The sequence below is a fragment of the Haliaeetus albicilla genome, chromosome 3, assembly GCF_947461875.1.
Source record: "Haliaeetus albicilla chromosome 3, bHalAlb1.1, whole genome shotgun sequence".
Taxonomy (NCBI): Eukaryota; Metazoa; Chordata; class Aves; order Accipitriformes; family Accipitridae; genus Haliaeetus; species Haliaeetus albicilla.
Genome location: NC_091485.1, coordinates 74,459,917 through 74,476,191, shown reverse-complemented (window position 1 = coordinate 74,476,191; position 16,275 = coordinate 74,459,917). Strand labels below are relative to the sequence as shown.

The 16,275-nt window shown below is 40.6% G+C and overlaps 1 protein-coding gene across 7 annotated transcripts in view; it reads left to right on the top strand.

Moving 5' to 3' along the window:
* The window catches only part of TSNARE1 (t-SNARE domain containing 1), a 482,633-nt gene that overhangs the window by 247,466 nt on the left and 218,892 nt on the right, over positions 1–16,275 (top strand). For all 7 annotated transcript variants that reach the window (XM_069780153.1, XM_069780149.1, XM_069780152.1 and 4 more), the window contains one exon: positions 6,270–6,437. In XM_069780153.1, coding sequence (XP_069636254.1) covers positions 6,270–6,437 — 168 coding nt within the window. The remainder of the gene's footprint in view (positions 1–6,269; positions 6,438–16,275) is intronic.

Genomic DNA, 16,275 nt, shown 5'->3' with positions numbered 1-16,275 from the left:
AGTTTCTGCTATTACATTTTCCCTAAAATTACTAATTTCTTGCAGATTCCGTAGCAGGAAGCTGGTAGAAATGGTGATTTTCTTGCTCGATTTCAGGTTTACATCATTCAAAAGTAAACAACTTGATCAAGAATGAAGACAGAAACACATGAGAGATTCTAGTTAATTTAAATAAAAATGCACTTCAACCCTTCCCTTTATGCTAATTTCCCCATACTGTTTTTTCTCATGCTACATTGGTGCAGGGTAATCAAATTTACATAACTTGAAGAAAATGCTGAATGGATTTCTGTATTTGCCCATGTTAGTGGTGCATGCAGGAAAGATTGAAAATATTCTACTTAAAAGTTGTCCTTGTTACGGTAGTTTTAAAGGCACCCATGTTTGAGTGAAAAGGAAGAGCAAGCAATGGTTAATTTGTGATTGCCGTAAGATAACAGAGCTCAGATTACCAATCACTGCTCTGATCTTCTCTGTGAAAGATAATGCAAAGTTGTAATATCACTATTTCACTCCTCTAAAAGATTTAGAAGTCCCAGGCTGCTTGTTCTTTGCCTGCCTGAGGCCTTTCTACCTGTAATTGCTTTGGGCTTTTGCTTGGCGAGATACAGCTCTAAATCTCATTGAGTCTGCAAGGTTAGTTGTTTTGGAAGCATGGTTTGAGAAAGATCATCTAATCCGATTTATCTGTCTTCTTAACCTAGCTGTACGTTGTCGATAGGCAGGCCAAACTGGCTGCTCCATGCCATTTTTGTCCTGGACAGCTTGCAGTGCCAACATGCTATTAAAAATGTGTCAGGCACAGGCAGGCAGCATAACTACAGCAGTATTCTGCACAGTGGCCCTCCATGTAAAGTATTTTATTGATCTTTAATGCAGGCACTCCGGCCTCATTATTCTACATGCAATAAAACGTGAATCTCTAAGCTTGGATGCTAGTGAGAATAGGATATCCTCATAAAGTGTAGGCTGGCTGTTTATATGTCTATACATACTATAAAGCAAGAGATAAACATCTCTGCATTTGCATTTTGTTTGAAAGCCAGAGCCAAAATGTTACCCAAGGAGATGTGATAGTTTGTGGGAGGTGTGTTGATTACTGCTTGAGCTGGCCGTATCCCTGCTAGAGGTGGAGAAGGCTTCTGGAGATTGGAGAAGAGGGAGCAGCCTTCCTTGCTTTACTACCTGAGTCATGTAAGACCTCTAAAATACTCTATTTTCATGGTTGCAGAAGATTTCCTTGGAACAAGCTGCAGTATGCAGTACAAAATTAGCTTATGTGAGTGAGACTTCTTTTACCTGTGCTCATATAAATTGGGAGGTAACAATGAATTTGTGAACCGTGCTGTGCATATCAAAGACGGTCTCAAGTGTCTTACAGCCAAGTGATGACGAGGACAGCTCTAACGGCTTGAAATGTGCATGCGAGTGCAGAAGTAGTCAGAAAAGAAGGAACTTGTGTTCCTTCTTAGTCTCCAGAATTAGGTTTTCAGTCCAGTTAGGAGATCCACCTTCCCCACTTTGACGGTACCAATGGCTCCGTGGCATCCATCCTAAGATACTCCGTTTGTATCCTCTTCTCATGTTTTCACACACGGTCAGAAATGAAACCCTCCTCTCCAGGACACGACTCCTGGCTGAAGTTGGAGTGGATGGAGATGGTGTAGAAAGGGGTTCACATTGTCTAATTTCAGGCACTGAGCTCACGTAAGTCTCCTTTTCAACTGCCTTCACACCAAAGTTAAAGGTAGAAGTGCGTGAATGTCTTCCTCAGCCCTTCCTCCTCCTGTCCCAGTAGTATGTCATTCATCTGGTGGAGAGAGTCTGTAAATCCAGCTCCACTAAATCTTAATTATTTACATCAACTTTTACAGTTCTTTTTGGAGAGACTGTGAGAGGCTCATCTTATTGCAGGTGACATTGGGCACCTTAATTATCTGACTTGTAACTAACCTGAGCTGGAGGAAGTGTATGTGTGTGTCTCCCTCTTTCTCTCTGTCGTATAATTTTTCTCTATATCTTCAGGTTTTGATGAGGTGTGGAAAAGAAATTTTCCTTTGAAATCACTAAACATTTCACTGGTAGTAAGAGCCATTTCTCATCCATCTCCAGTCAACAGTTTGTGTCTTTAATTTCTGATAAGGGAACAACCTTGTAATGAGCAATCAGAAATGGCATCGTTAAAGTTAGAGATGTAAAAGGGAGCTACAGGACTGACACGGCACCAGCACACATCTTGCTGCTACAGGAGATTCCCTAAATCTCTGAAGATAAACCGTGAAGGCTTGTTGATGTTCTATTATGTTTCTGCTTCTGGGTGGAATAAAGACCTTATGGGAACTAGAAGAGAGGTCATTTCAGTCCCTTGCCTGGTGATTTTTTGTGACATGGGTTGTAAGACTTGTGATATTGCTGTGTACAGGGAGAAGAATTTGTGTGTGTTAATGCTCCTTTTCTGTCCCTTCTAATATACAAATGGGGAGTGAGGCAGGCACAGGGCTGCGAGGGGGTCATCTCTGGAGGGGTCTCAGACATGCAACTTCTGATGCAAAGATTTTACTGCTGGTAAAGTACAGATACTGGCAGAAGTTGCCACCATCCAGATAAAACCTTTTTTTATTTTATTTTTTTTTCTCCTTTTCTCTACCGGCAGCTGTGTATAGCATCTCCCCATTGGTAGAATAAATCTGATAAAAAAGTGTAGTTGTAAGCAGCAACGATTTTATCCTAGTGAAAAGATCTTATCCAACAGAAAAAATGTTGTGCCTGGGCATAATTTTTCAGATGTGATGAATAACAGCATAGTATGACCCTCAGTCCTAAGAATTTAATTTTAAAACAACTACTGAGCATATCAGATATAGTCAACTTTTTCTCTCCTATCTTTTTTTTCACAGGCAGACTTTGGTTTATAGATACATCTTGACAAAAATCTGCCATAGGCAAATTTCAACAAAAGAACAACTTCAAACACATCCAATTAACAATTTATGAAAGGGAATCCAACAGAAAATTACACAGAGATTCACAGGGCATAAAATTTGGCACTAAATCAAATTTAGTGTGGAAATGCCTGTATAGGGAGTTATGGCCCCTTCCAGTGCATTGTCAAAAGGAACTTTATCTGTGGAGGCTCAGAGAGTGCCCTCCATCGTATCTTTTCTTGCTATAAATAAAATATTTTGTCAGACATGGCAATGAACACAACTCAAAGGGAACAGAGACAACTGATAAACCAAGCTATAAGCAGTTTTCAGTCAGAAGTATTAAAAGTCATTAGATTTCTTCACACTTTTGAATCTAGGATTTGTTCGCTTTATCACAGAAATGAGGGGCTCTGTATCATCAACAAACACAAAATCACTTTTAATTTGTTAGCACAGCCAGCCACCATACATACCCTGATAGCAGGTCATGGTGACTATATTTAAGGTTACTATGGAGCCATTTTTATGTCTGGAAGGCAATTTCACCCCCCCGCCTCCTGTTGTTTCCTGATTTACTCACTCATTCAGCAGCCGTGGTTTGATTTTCTCAAAAGATGTTAAGGATAAAAACTCATGTAATTGCCTTCAGCAGCTCTGAAATTAACTTAAGCCACTACTTTGTTTAGAGAAAAACATCTGTGTCTAGACCATTATCTATTTAAACACAGGAATAGCCGGCTTTTGTAAGAGATGACTGAGCAGCATCACCTGCATTGCACTATCTATCTGGATTATTTGGGGGGGCAAGTTACTTACAGATACCAGGACCAACAAGTGGGGATTACTAATAGAGTTGACGCAGGCCAAGATCAAGCATATTTGTGATACAGCTGTGGTATTACATGGACTAATATAATTTGGAAAGTTGGTTGCTGTATTGCCAGCTCTCCTGTTAATCCTGTGCTTCCACATCAGAAGAGAAAACATTTGAAAACTTGTGAATTTATTATCTTCCAATTGAAATGCGTATCTGCGTAGGAAAGCATGGCTTTAAGTGGCCATTCATGTGCCAGGTCCGTGGCACAGTGTCCTTGCTGTGACCGTAGTACAAGAATTTCATTAGATCGCTGTTTTCCTGTGTCTTCAGAGGGCAGACGCTTGGGCTCTTCCAGCCTACTTAGCGTTGTGCAGTATAACTGCCTCTGCATGTCACAGTTAGGCCACTGGTGAAGATGAGAGGACACCTCTGTCACTATAAATGAGGCATTAGAATACTCCAAGGGTTTTTTTCTTGAGTCCATTAATACATGCTTTTGGCACTGAAACACTCTACCAGGTAAGTTAGTGTCCAAGGCACGTAATAATTAGTGAATAAAACACCCCCAGAGTATCTTAATCCTATTAAAATGTGTCTTTTAAAGTGTAAATGAATTTTTAACCTAATTTTAAATGATTATTTTCTTCCTGTAACACACCCTTTCTCTGTAGATAACAGATCCCAGGGAAGCAGAAGGTGAAACAAAGTATGACATTAATGTCAAAGTTTTTAATAATTCTGTTTATATTTTTTAAAGATACTTCATTTTTTGCTGCCGATTTTTCTGTATGCCTCTGCTTCTTCCATCACCCCACTCCCTTCATCACATTGTATAATTTTCCTTGTCTGCAGCTAGATGATGGTGATAATAATAATGAATTAATTTTGTAAGGCAAAGTCTAGGTTTATGCAACTGCAAAAATTCTTTAGTTTCTAAATGCAGAAATTATACACTTTTTAAAGAATTAAAGAAGTGTTAAAGCGTTAAATAAGCATTTCCAGATGCTTGATATTCTTCAAAATCTAACCAGCTAGAGTGTCTAAATGTGATTGCAAGAGTTAAATATTACCCATTTTCTCTACACCTCCTTCACAGTTCCTCCAAGGCAGATCTCTAAGCAAAAAAACAAGAAGTAAAACACATTATAAGTGACTTTTTTTTTCTCATTCCCCTGCCTCCCTCATGCATACTTGGTTAGGCTTCTCATTCTGGCTGTTGTGATTTGGCATTGTTTCCACTGCAACTTCCAGTTCAGTCCTCCTAGTCCTTCCAGTTCTCCAGTCCTTCTGTGCCCTTCCAGCCACTGCCAATGGCCTTGCTTCTTAGTCACCCTGTGGGAATTCAGGGCATTACAGATCTTTAAAAACAGCCACAGCAAGACAGCAAAGGCCTTTATTTCTCAGGCAGAAATCATTGAAAAGCCTCAGGGTTTGTGCTTCAGATAAGCCCAGATTCAGAGAACTGAACGTCCCCCTGAATTCTTGTGCTTGTTTTCTCCTGTAGCTTTCAGAGACTTTGGGGACACTTAGGTCAAGAATGTGCTGTAGCGACTGCCATTTCTTCTTTCAGAAGCACTTGGATTGCTTTTTTATTGTAAGTTTTGATTAGGAGTCAAAGCTCAGCTCGAGGCCAGTTTAAAGGACCACGTGCATTGTTTGAAGTGAAATACTCATGCGGTTGTAGGATTGGAGTCTTCAGCAGTGCCTGTTAGTTTAGAACTTCAGCGTAGCCTCCTGATTCTCCAAACCAACCTTGTGTCAGTTCATTCTCGGAGCCCAGTCTAGGCTGAACCGAACATCTCTATGGGCACAGAAGCTATAGGCTGGAAGGAGAAGACCCTGTTAAGCCTCTGCCCCTGCCTGCAGTGTAGATGCAGCTGGATCATGAACAGGCTCTTAAAATCTGGATCTGAATACAAGCACAGCTCCCAAAGGCAGTATGAATATTTAGCTACCTAGAAAATGGTATCTGATGTGTCAGCAAGATCAGATACACTCTATAGAATGAATACAGTGTAACTGTGAGTAGCACAAACTGATGACTCTGAAGTCACATTACTACAATAATTTTCCCTTTTTTTAGCTGTATTTAGTTTATCTCTAAAGCAGACAAGGTAGGATCCTTTGGTATGTTGAATGTTGCAAGTTGGATCATAAAGTCTTCAAGACAAATGCATAGGCTTTATGTCTGCCTGAGAAAGTATCTAATTCCAGAAGAATTTGCAGGAAAATCAACAAGGGAAATGTGTAATTTTTTCAGATGCATGTAAATGTTTTGTTCTGCCAGAACTGTTGGAAAATTGAATTTGGTTGCTGCGGCTCAAATGTAGCTCCGGAGATCTGGCTTCAGGTCCTAACACTTCTTTCAAGACTCGATATGTTTCCTTTCATGTAGCTTACTCTTCACCTTTTCACCACTGTTTACGTGATCTATTGTATTAATATTTTCTTTTCCCATAAGAAGGCTGTTTAAAACTGGACAACATTTACACTCCCTTTGATTTCTTTCCATTCTCCCATCTCAGCAGAGCCCCAGGGCCCCCTTCTCTGACCTACCTGATGATGAGAAGATCTTTAACGGAGGAGATGGCATGTGGCAGAACCAGAGCCAGGATCAAGCCTTGCTCTCAGAAATCACAGAAGAGGACCTGGAGGCCATCCGTCAGCGGGAAGAGGCCATTCAGCAGATTGAGGTCAGTAACTTTCTCCATTCGTGGGCTTGTGAGCTGGAAGTGCAGATCCCTTGTGTTGTGCGTTGCTCAACATGATGAAGAAAATGCTGATTTACATTCCTGCCAGTACAGTATCACTAGAAGTGGGAGAGATTATCAAGTGTTTCTAAAAATGGAAATCAGTGGCAGAAGGAAGAATTAGAAATCCATATGACCTGTAATGAAAGAACAAGAATCAATTAATTCTCATGGGCTAATGTTTGGGGTTTATTTTTTTCAGTGAGTCTTCCATAACAGAGTTGGTAGCGAGATAGTTTAATTGAGCTTGGTTCTGCAGCAAAACAACTTTCTTGGTGCATGCAAACTTAAAGCTGGAATTTGTCACAGACAGAAAATATTCAGCTTTACCACTAGAGAGAATAATAGGTAGATGAAAGGAAATAACTTGTTAACTTTTTCAAATAATTCAATATTTTTGCTTTATCAAAGTATTTGAATGTTCTTAATGTAGTTAAAAGACATACTATTTTTATTCCCTTTTTTTTAGAAGTGCTATAAATAAAATATGAAAAAAAGGAACAAAAAGAGGTCTGAATAAGTTAAACATCCCACATTTTTCTTTTTCTACTTCTCTTTTTATGCTTTTGGGAAACTCTTGTTACTCAAATTTAAGCAATAAATGAGTAAAACCAAAACATTTTAAATCTTTCTAATTTGTATGCTTTACAGGCCTAAACTCAAGATGAAGCAAAAAAAGAGGGCTTCAGAATAATCAGAACATTTAATTAAGGACTATACTTTGTCCTTTAATTGGATTCAGCTAATTTTATCAGAATAGATTTTTGTTGTAGTATAGCAGGAATTGTGATTAAGTTAACAGTGCAAAAAGGGGACAAATGTTCCCGCTGTAGACTGGTGCTTTGAGGCTTTGACCTCTGTTTGCAAACAGTGATAGCTACATATGATTCAACACTGTAAGTAAGAAATTTTGATATTTTTACGGGAGTTGGTTGAGGTTACTGTATGTCTAATTTCTGTTACGGTTTGCTGAATAGAGATGATAGAGCTTTGTGGACTTGCGTGCATTATGAGGGACAAAATTCTTAAAGAATATTCTCACACTGGGTATCCTTGGGTGTGAATTGTCCTTTCACGCTTGAGGAATGTCTTTGCGTCCACCAGGACAAACTCTAGGAAACTTTGTTACAAGAAAATGTGTATTTTGGGATGTTCCTGCAGTTTGATGTTCAAGAAGGATGGTAGCAAAGGCATTTCTGAAATGGTGTTGTGGACACAAAGGATATTGTTGCGATCCTTTTGTTTGAAATATAGTCACTGCCTTTTTCTTTCCTTCTTTATGTTGTCCCCTGTCCTCCCCGGAAAAAGAACACGTTTAGTGTTTTCCCCTTTGGCAGTGGAGAATGATAAACCCCAAGCCAGCCTCAAGCACGCCAACTTTGGAAAATAAAGAGATTTAGTCACGTCTCCTTAGAGAGATCTTTATTTTGCTGGTTAAATCCTATTTCTGTGCCACATATCTCTGCATCACGCCACACTGGAGCACATGGCCATGGTGGGGTAATTCAGGCAAGTTAAGTGAATCCAGTCCCAGCCCTACATAACTTCGAAATAAATACAACACTCACGTATCATGCAGGTTGCGTATCTATTGATTTGGTAGATCCTGTAAACCGTTCTGCCTAATATAAATTTACCTCGGAATAACTTATTTAACTTCTGCAGTTACTTATTCAACTTAAGCAGTTAATGTTGTTCAGCCTTCTGCTTCCCAAGAATGTGTGCACTTTCTTTTTACCTGTTTGTTCCCTGTCTCCTGCATCCATTTTGCTTTGCTATCCGAGATCCATGTTCAGCCTGTAAGGAGGACTGCATTCCACAAGCATTATTTCAAATGTAGCTTTAACATTTCTCCTCAGGAGAAAAACATTTAGGACCAATAGTATTTTATTTAACATCTCTTTTGAAAGAAATATAATGAAAATGAAATGGATTTTTGGACTGCATCATACTTCTCCCCAGCTGCATTTGAATAAGCAGATGGTGCTTTTAAATCATCATTTTCACTGGGTTTTGTTTTTCTGTTTGTTGACCCACTTGAACATATTTCTTGTGAAAGGACTCATCTTCCACATTAAAACTTCCCTGATTTCATTAGAAGTTGTGGGTATACAGAGAAGGGACTCACTGAGCTCATAGTCACCCTTACAACTTTTTTCCAGTATGTTTTCAAAACCACAAAGTAACCAAGAACGTTAAAAGGAAACATTATTCCTAACTGTCAAACACAACTAATAAACTAAATTTATTGCCAAATTGACGTACAGCATTTGTTCTCCTTTGCTCTTTGGGGACCAGAATGAAGAATAGAGCTGTGCAAAACTTATCTTATGCAAGTAGATTGATCTTGCTGGGATTTTTACGTTTCTGCATACCTAGGACCAGAAACATGTAGATCTTAAGCAGCACAGAACATCGTATCTTCTGGGCCACACTGATTAGTACACAACTTTGGAGAAGCTCATGGTGCTGGTACCAGTAATGGGCCCTTTTTTTTAAGAGACATTGAATTTTCCCTTTTTGCAAGAACAGATATAAAACCTTTTTATTGCTAAAGAAATGAGGAAATAAATTCTTCTCCTGTCTTGTGTCCTGAAAAACAGATATAAAATTGTGCCCATAATAGACATCTTCTTAATGTTCCAATGACTCTTTCCCACTTGTGTGTTTTCCACATCTCCAGAATCTCTTCAGAGGTTCAGGTTAATGGGACATTGTTCTCTGTCATGAACATCCCTTGAGGCACTTTTCAGCGTTCACAGTTTCCACCTAGAAAGATAACAGCCATGTCAAAAGTTCAGCTGGCTGTTCATTTTATTTAAATGTGCTTCTTTTGCTATTGCTTGCAGATTAAAAATAGAGAAGTCTGCAAGGGAGATGTCTCGCCAAAACCTTACATTTTGGATAAAGATCTTTATTACTTGGAAATGTCAAAATCTGGTAGGACACAGGAGCCTTGACACAAGTGTTATTTCTTAAAATATTGCTTTGAACTGTTATATAAAACCTATTTTAACTTGAACTGTATTGGCAGTGAATAATAGATGCCATAACAACTTTATATATAGCACTGTAAAATGTGCCATCAGAAATACATGAGCTGAACTGTAATGTGCATTGTCAGTGCTCAGTGCTGGCACAAGCTCTGTCATAGCAAATATATATAATTTAGCATCCCGTGCCTTTCATTGGCACCTGTGGTCATGTGAAAAATGGAACGAGATAAAACTTTGGGAAGAAATGGATAACCATTGAATGGAGAACTTCAGAATTTCATCTGCTGACTGGAAAGACCTAAAAAAGAAGATGCTAAATGCCATATTGATTCAGAAAGCCTCCAGTGATCCACCCCGTGCAGACAGCTTCTCCAGAGGTGATGAGAAAGGAAGATGAGACAAACCCCTCCCAGACCCTACCACCATTTCCTTGGAGTCACCACCAGCCCATCCCATCTCCTCCACAATCCTCTTTCCTTTCTTATAGCAGTCTTCCATCCCACTCCTGTGCCTCGCGGGCTGCTAACACAGCAGTGGGTGTTCTCCTACCATGAAGAGTGGGGAATAACTGAGACAGAAGTAGACCAGGGAAAGGGCGGATTTGGAGAGCAGGGCTTACTCCTGGTATCAGGAACGGTTGTCCCTGAAACAGCAAGGCGCACTTCATCTATCCTGACTTCCCTACACCCCTTTTTCTGTCTACCCCCACAGGAGGAGCAGCAGCAATGAGAGCTCAGTCCATAGAAGTAGGCAGCTGCCCATTTTGGCCAAACCTGACACTACCAGGACTAACCACATCACCTCTCAACCCTGAAAACCAGCAGATGCCAGTCAGTTTATACAGATAATTGCAGTTACCAAACATTGCAAACTGGAGACCATCCGTTACAGATTCCTGTGCAGCCATGGAGAGTCCCCCAGTGGAAGGGTGCTGGGAAAGCATTTGGAGAAACTAGTTCGTCTACTCTGCCATCAATTCCTTATGTGCCCTGGGCACTGATCGTACTGATCTTAAGTCACTTACCTATAAAACAAGACTGAAAGCTTCATCCTACATCTCAGAGGGAATTGGGAGAATAAGTTGTTTAGCATGTTCCTTCCTCATTTCGGTCAGAAGACACAGTAAATAGCAAGAAGGATCCACCCTGTTCCCTGGGGTTATTTCCACAGATTTCTATTTCTTTCTTTTTGTATTTATGCAGAACTCAGGCATTATTGGCTGAAGTGAGAAGGTGGACAGTTTTCTCCAGTAATATATGGTCATCAGAGCATGACAGCCAATGCTGCCTGGTGATGCTTTGCTAAACTTTGGCAAGTGAATATATAGCAAGAATACCTCTGTCCAATTTCTAATCATCAGTTGAATATATCCTGAAGAAAGCAAAACACATCAACAGAGCTTCATTTTAGCTGATGCTTCTCTTGGCAAAAAAAGAAGAGTTGGACAGGGTGTGGCAACAGGCGTCAGGGAATTGCTTTTATTTTTAGGAAAGGTAGTTCTCTTTGGGTCGGTGTTGAGAAATGTTGATGTTCATTCCCTATCTGTTTTGAAGTGATAATGCCAGCCTCCATGCCTGTCAGTCAAGCATTTATAAGCAGATAGGAAATGAAATACAATAAAAATAAAACAAAAAAAAGCCCCACAGAGTCTGTCAGAGTGTGTTTGTTAGTTCAAACATGTTCCTAGTTCACTCATTACTGCGTATCATTTCTTGCTGAGGGGTATTTTCAGTAAAATGTCTCACTGATGCTAGCAGTTTAGAAGGTTTAATGCAAGCTATTTTATATTTTTCATCAGCTTCAATAGTCCAGAGTTTTGACTTATGAGGGCTCTGCCTGCCTCTTCACAGCGACTTTTCAACTCAGAGTAATGTATAAATAACACGATATCATGACAAGCACCGTAAGTGAGAGATCTGGTGCTGCGTGAGTGTCAGACAGCACTCTTTTCATGGCAGCATGGTGGAGCCTAATTATCATGAGTGGCAGAGCTGCCTGCGAGGTTGACATGGCCATCCCTGGGACTCAATATTGAGTTGTTCCCCAAAGAATCCGCTCAAGTATTTTGGCCAGTCTAATTTAAAATGACCTGAGCTGTAGGACTGCCACCATTTATTTCAGGAGACTATTTCACGGTCCAGCAGGCTTCAGTGCTGATGAAATGCTTCCCTCTGTTCTTGCTAAAGATCCCTTTCTCATTCTCAGCTCTTTACACCTAGCGAAACTCTGCTGGACCCTGCAAATAATTCTTCTTCCCCTTTGGCCTTTAAACTCCTCAAATGCTAACAGTTATCCTCCTCTTCACAAGTCAGTCTCCCTTGCTTTTCAGTCACTTCAGTACTTTATTCTCAATAATTTCCCATTTGTTAGTTCCTTTCTCCTACAGCAGCAGACCGTATACAGAATCTTGGTGTTGTACCAAAGCTGAACAGAAGAAATGTGTAAAAAGCCCCATGGATTCAATTCAGAGGTTACAAGTGCTGATGGAAAATTTCTAGATAATTTCTACACTAGTAAATTACCGAGGACACTAGAACTGACTCATTAAACTTCTAAATTGTTAGAGCACACCCTGGCACACTTTTGACCCAGATTAGCCAGTGCTTGCCTAAATATTGACACAGTTTGAGAGTTAACATGTTCTCCATAAGCAGTTTCGATGCAGCCACCCTGTTCAGAGGGTAAGGGGACTTAATGATGTGGATGCAATGAAGTGCCTACCTGCACTTTCAGTGCCTGAGAACAGGCATCTTCCATGTCCGTGTACAGCTGCAGCCCTATTGATTTGATGATTTGATCACAAAAATTTCCTTTATTCTTCACTGACATTTAGGGAAGAGGAGGAGTAAGGTGAATTAAGGGTAAATTCTGGGGACACTGTGCAAGCCGGAGGGCAAAATAAGTGATATGTGAAAATAACAGCTGGCCTCTTTGAAAATGTGGAGAAGCCTTAGCAAGTACTGAGAACAAAAAGCAGTCTGTCCCAGCAGACTCATGCAGTGACTGTTTTCATTGCATATTGATTTGCCCGTGCCTCCCCTCTCTGTCCCCTTGTGGCCTCCACAACTTACGCATTGCTCCAAACCGCAATTATCTGCCTTCACGTCAAAACCCTTCGTAGGCAATCTCCACAACCTTAACATGTTGCCTTCAAACTGCCAGCGTCGTGCCAGTCACCACTGAAAAGGGAGTTTCAGAGGCTCTGCCCTGAAGGGGCCAGTGCTGTTTTTGTGTTTTCAGTCTCATTTTGACTCACTCCCTGTTTGACTCCAGGTGATGCTCTCTCAAGCATCGTCATTAAACATGTGCTATTAAATTCCAGGCTTCTTTGTGGGGCAAGTCTGCTTGCGGAAAAACATTCAAATGTTCTGGCTTTTAGGAGAAAGGCAGTTTTAGAATCATAGAACATAATCATAGAATCATTTAGCTAGGAAAAGACACTTAAGGTCATTGAGTCCAACTGTAAACCTAACACTACCAAGTCCACCACTAAACCATGTCCCTAAGTGTCTTCTAAATACCTCCCGGGGTGGTGACTCAACCATTTCCCTGGGCAGCCTGTTCCAGTGCTTGACAACCCTTTTGGTGAAGAAATTTTTCCTAATATCCAATCTGAATTTTCCCTGGCGCAACTTGAGGCCATTTCCTCTCGTCCTATCACTTGTTCCTTGGGAAAAGAGACTGACACTTCCTTTCAGGTAGTTGTAGAGAGTGATAAGGTCTCCCCTCAGCCTCCTTTTCTCCGGACTAAACAACCCTACTTCCCTCAGCCACTCCTCATAACACTCGTTCTCTAGACTCTTCACCAGCTACTTTGCCCTTCTCTGGACATGCTCCAGCACCTCCATGTCTTTCTTGTCATGAGGGGCCCAAAACTGAACACAGTATTTGAGGAGCAGCCTCACCAGTGCCGAGTACAGGGGGATGATCACCTCCCTGCTCCTGCTGGCCACACTATTTCTGATACAAGCCAGGATGCTATTAGCCTTCTTGGCCACCTGAGCACACTCCCTGGCTCTTATTTTGGTGGGAATCACGTAGTTGCACTCACATATTGTGTTTTAGTTCACTTCTCAGAGCACTCTCGGAGCTCACAAATTAAATTCATGTGGGATGAAACTCTGTTAAAAGATGTATTGCAAGCATCCACCTCATGGACTCTGACCAATAATAGACAATCAGTCTACAGGAATAGGCTGGAGCTAGTATGAATTAAAATTTCATGGATACTTTGGATATTGGGTCCCCAGCACCAGCTGTTTTTCTCTGTACGTCTGTGCCTGCTGCTCTGCAATACTTGCCAGTGCAGGTACAGACTTAGTTCTTTCCAGAGCAACTGAGAGAATCTGCTTCTTGGTCTTCTCCAGAAAGCCAGTGTAATTACATATTACCTTAAATTTGGCTTTTTCCATCCAGAACAGTTCTCAGTGCTGCCTGAGAGTGCCATATACTTTTTTTATCACATCCTAGAGCCCAGAACATCATCATACTGGAGGAGTTTCACAGTCATGCTAGAAGAAAATTGCTCCAACAAGCTGTGACCCCAGTCTCTTATGATATCTTCCACCTTGCACAGAGAAAACAAATATAAGATTACATTTCTGGGCTAAAGGGGCATTTTGTGGCACCCAGAGAACATCCAAGTGAAGTGTTCTGCAGTGTGAACATAGCCAGTCAGTTCTGCTAGCCTCGCACAGTGTGGCGTTCCACCAAAGCATACAAAATGGCTGAGGAGTCAGGATCCTTTCCCTGCTGCAGCCCACGGAGTATGACAACTCAGTAACAACCTGGAGAATCGTATAGGTGGCAGTTACGTGCTAAAATAGCAAACACAAAAGTCACATGCACTGACAGAGAGTTCTTGCTGTATTTCCTTCTCTTTCCGTTTCCACTGTTTATTAAATGCTACTGTTATAAGTATATCGGTATACATCCATCTTGCCCATAAACCCAATACATCCAGACACAGAGGAAAGAGATGAAATACCACTGGGTAATACATTGCAGAAATTCTCTCATCATGTCCTTTCTGCTCACACATCATTTTTGCTAGGACTACTTGCAAAAGTCCAAACTTTTTCTTATTGGATGGCTAAAACTGTATTTCTTCCTTTCCTCACAGAAATGATTAGAGCTTGCGTATTTTTGCAATCAGTATTTCATCAGGGATATGTGTACAACCTAGGATCTCACTTTGCAAGACAGAGAGGATTCAGGAATACATAACATTTATTTTTAGCCCTAGACGTTTCTTATATCTCAGGTGTAACCTTATGACAATACTGTGGGTAACGAAGTAATTTAACTAAATTGGAGAGGTTTCCACTGTGTGCTAAAGATAATTTTCCTTTTCTGACTTAAATACCCAGCACCTTATCCAAAGACTGTTAGTGTCAGAGAGTCTTGCCCTAAATCCTTTTCTTCATGCACTCTTGCTTTCAGTGAGTTTGCATGAAGCAGCTAGTAATGAAAGCCTTGATTCAGCAGATCACTTACATATGTCTTAAGAGCTTTGCTGAATAAGGATGGACTTTAGCACCTAGTAAAAGTGAAGTATTTCCTCTGCAGAAGGAGAAAATAGTGCTGACACACATTATTTGCTAATAATCTGAATTTTAGGCAGACACATCTGCATATATATCTCCACAGAAATTGAGCCGAGTTAAAGAGTTGTATATTGACTGTCAATGTACATGGATAAGGTAGAGAGCCGGAGAGAGATCTCTAGTGCTTGTGATGAAATAGTGTTTCTGCTGCAAATCCTCTCGCTTAAGTGTTAATATTTCCTTTGTTAAAAGGATGTGTTGCTTTCCTTCTCCATTTACTGCAGTTTTGCTTATTTTTTTGTTGCCAGATGATGACTCTCTCAATAAAGGTAATATCTTGCTCCTATTTCTGTTAGCACAGACAGTACAAACATCGTATGCCTCATCGATACAGCTTTTTTTGTGGATGTGATTTGCTGCCCAAAAGGGGAATTACCACTCTCACCTATTACTTAGGTTAGAGCAGTTCACTCTCTAGTTCTCTGGTGCTAATTAATAATAATGTAGATCAATCAGCCAGGTTCCCCTAGCAGTGCTCTCAAGAGCTGTTACTGCAGATTTGACTTCTTGCCTTCCTGGATTGAGTGCTGTGTTTTCTTTTTTATTTCTTTTTGGTAAGGAAATCAGCATTTTCCCCAGTCTAGATGGAGAGAATAACAACAAGTTAGTCTTGTGTTATGAATAGATAAAAGCTCATGTGGCAAAGCCCTGGAGCATCCCATCAAGACCCCACTGGTTGGAGAGGGAGTCAGCCCTCCCTGAACAGCTTGGGAGAGAGGAGGGTGAACAAAGTGTATTGAAAAGACCCTACAGAGATAACAAGGGAAGAGATCACTGAGAAGGTGATTGAAATCTACATTTCACAGCAAGACCAGTTCATGTTCCCTCCTATTTACCAAAAGGTGCCTGGTTCTTTATAAATTAGCTTTGACAATAATATTCTCCCATATCCTCACAGAAATTAGACTGAAAATCACAGACAATTTTAACAATGAATGTCAAATTTTAGAGGCTGTTGCCAAAGACAGTGTTAGTTTATGCCCTCTGCACCATGCAGGCTCATCTTCAGGTATTCTTCAATACTTTTGATTGCTTCTTTATAAAAGAGGATGTTACAGAACTGTATTTCCCCACCACCCTGTTCACCATCTATCTACCCAGTGCATCTCCTCTTGTTGTCATTTCCTTCCCTGCATTGAAGTCTCCTGTTCCCCTTTGTGTTGAGGCTACCAGACATCA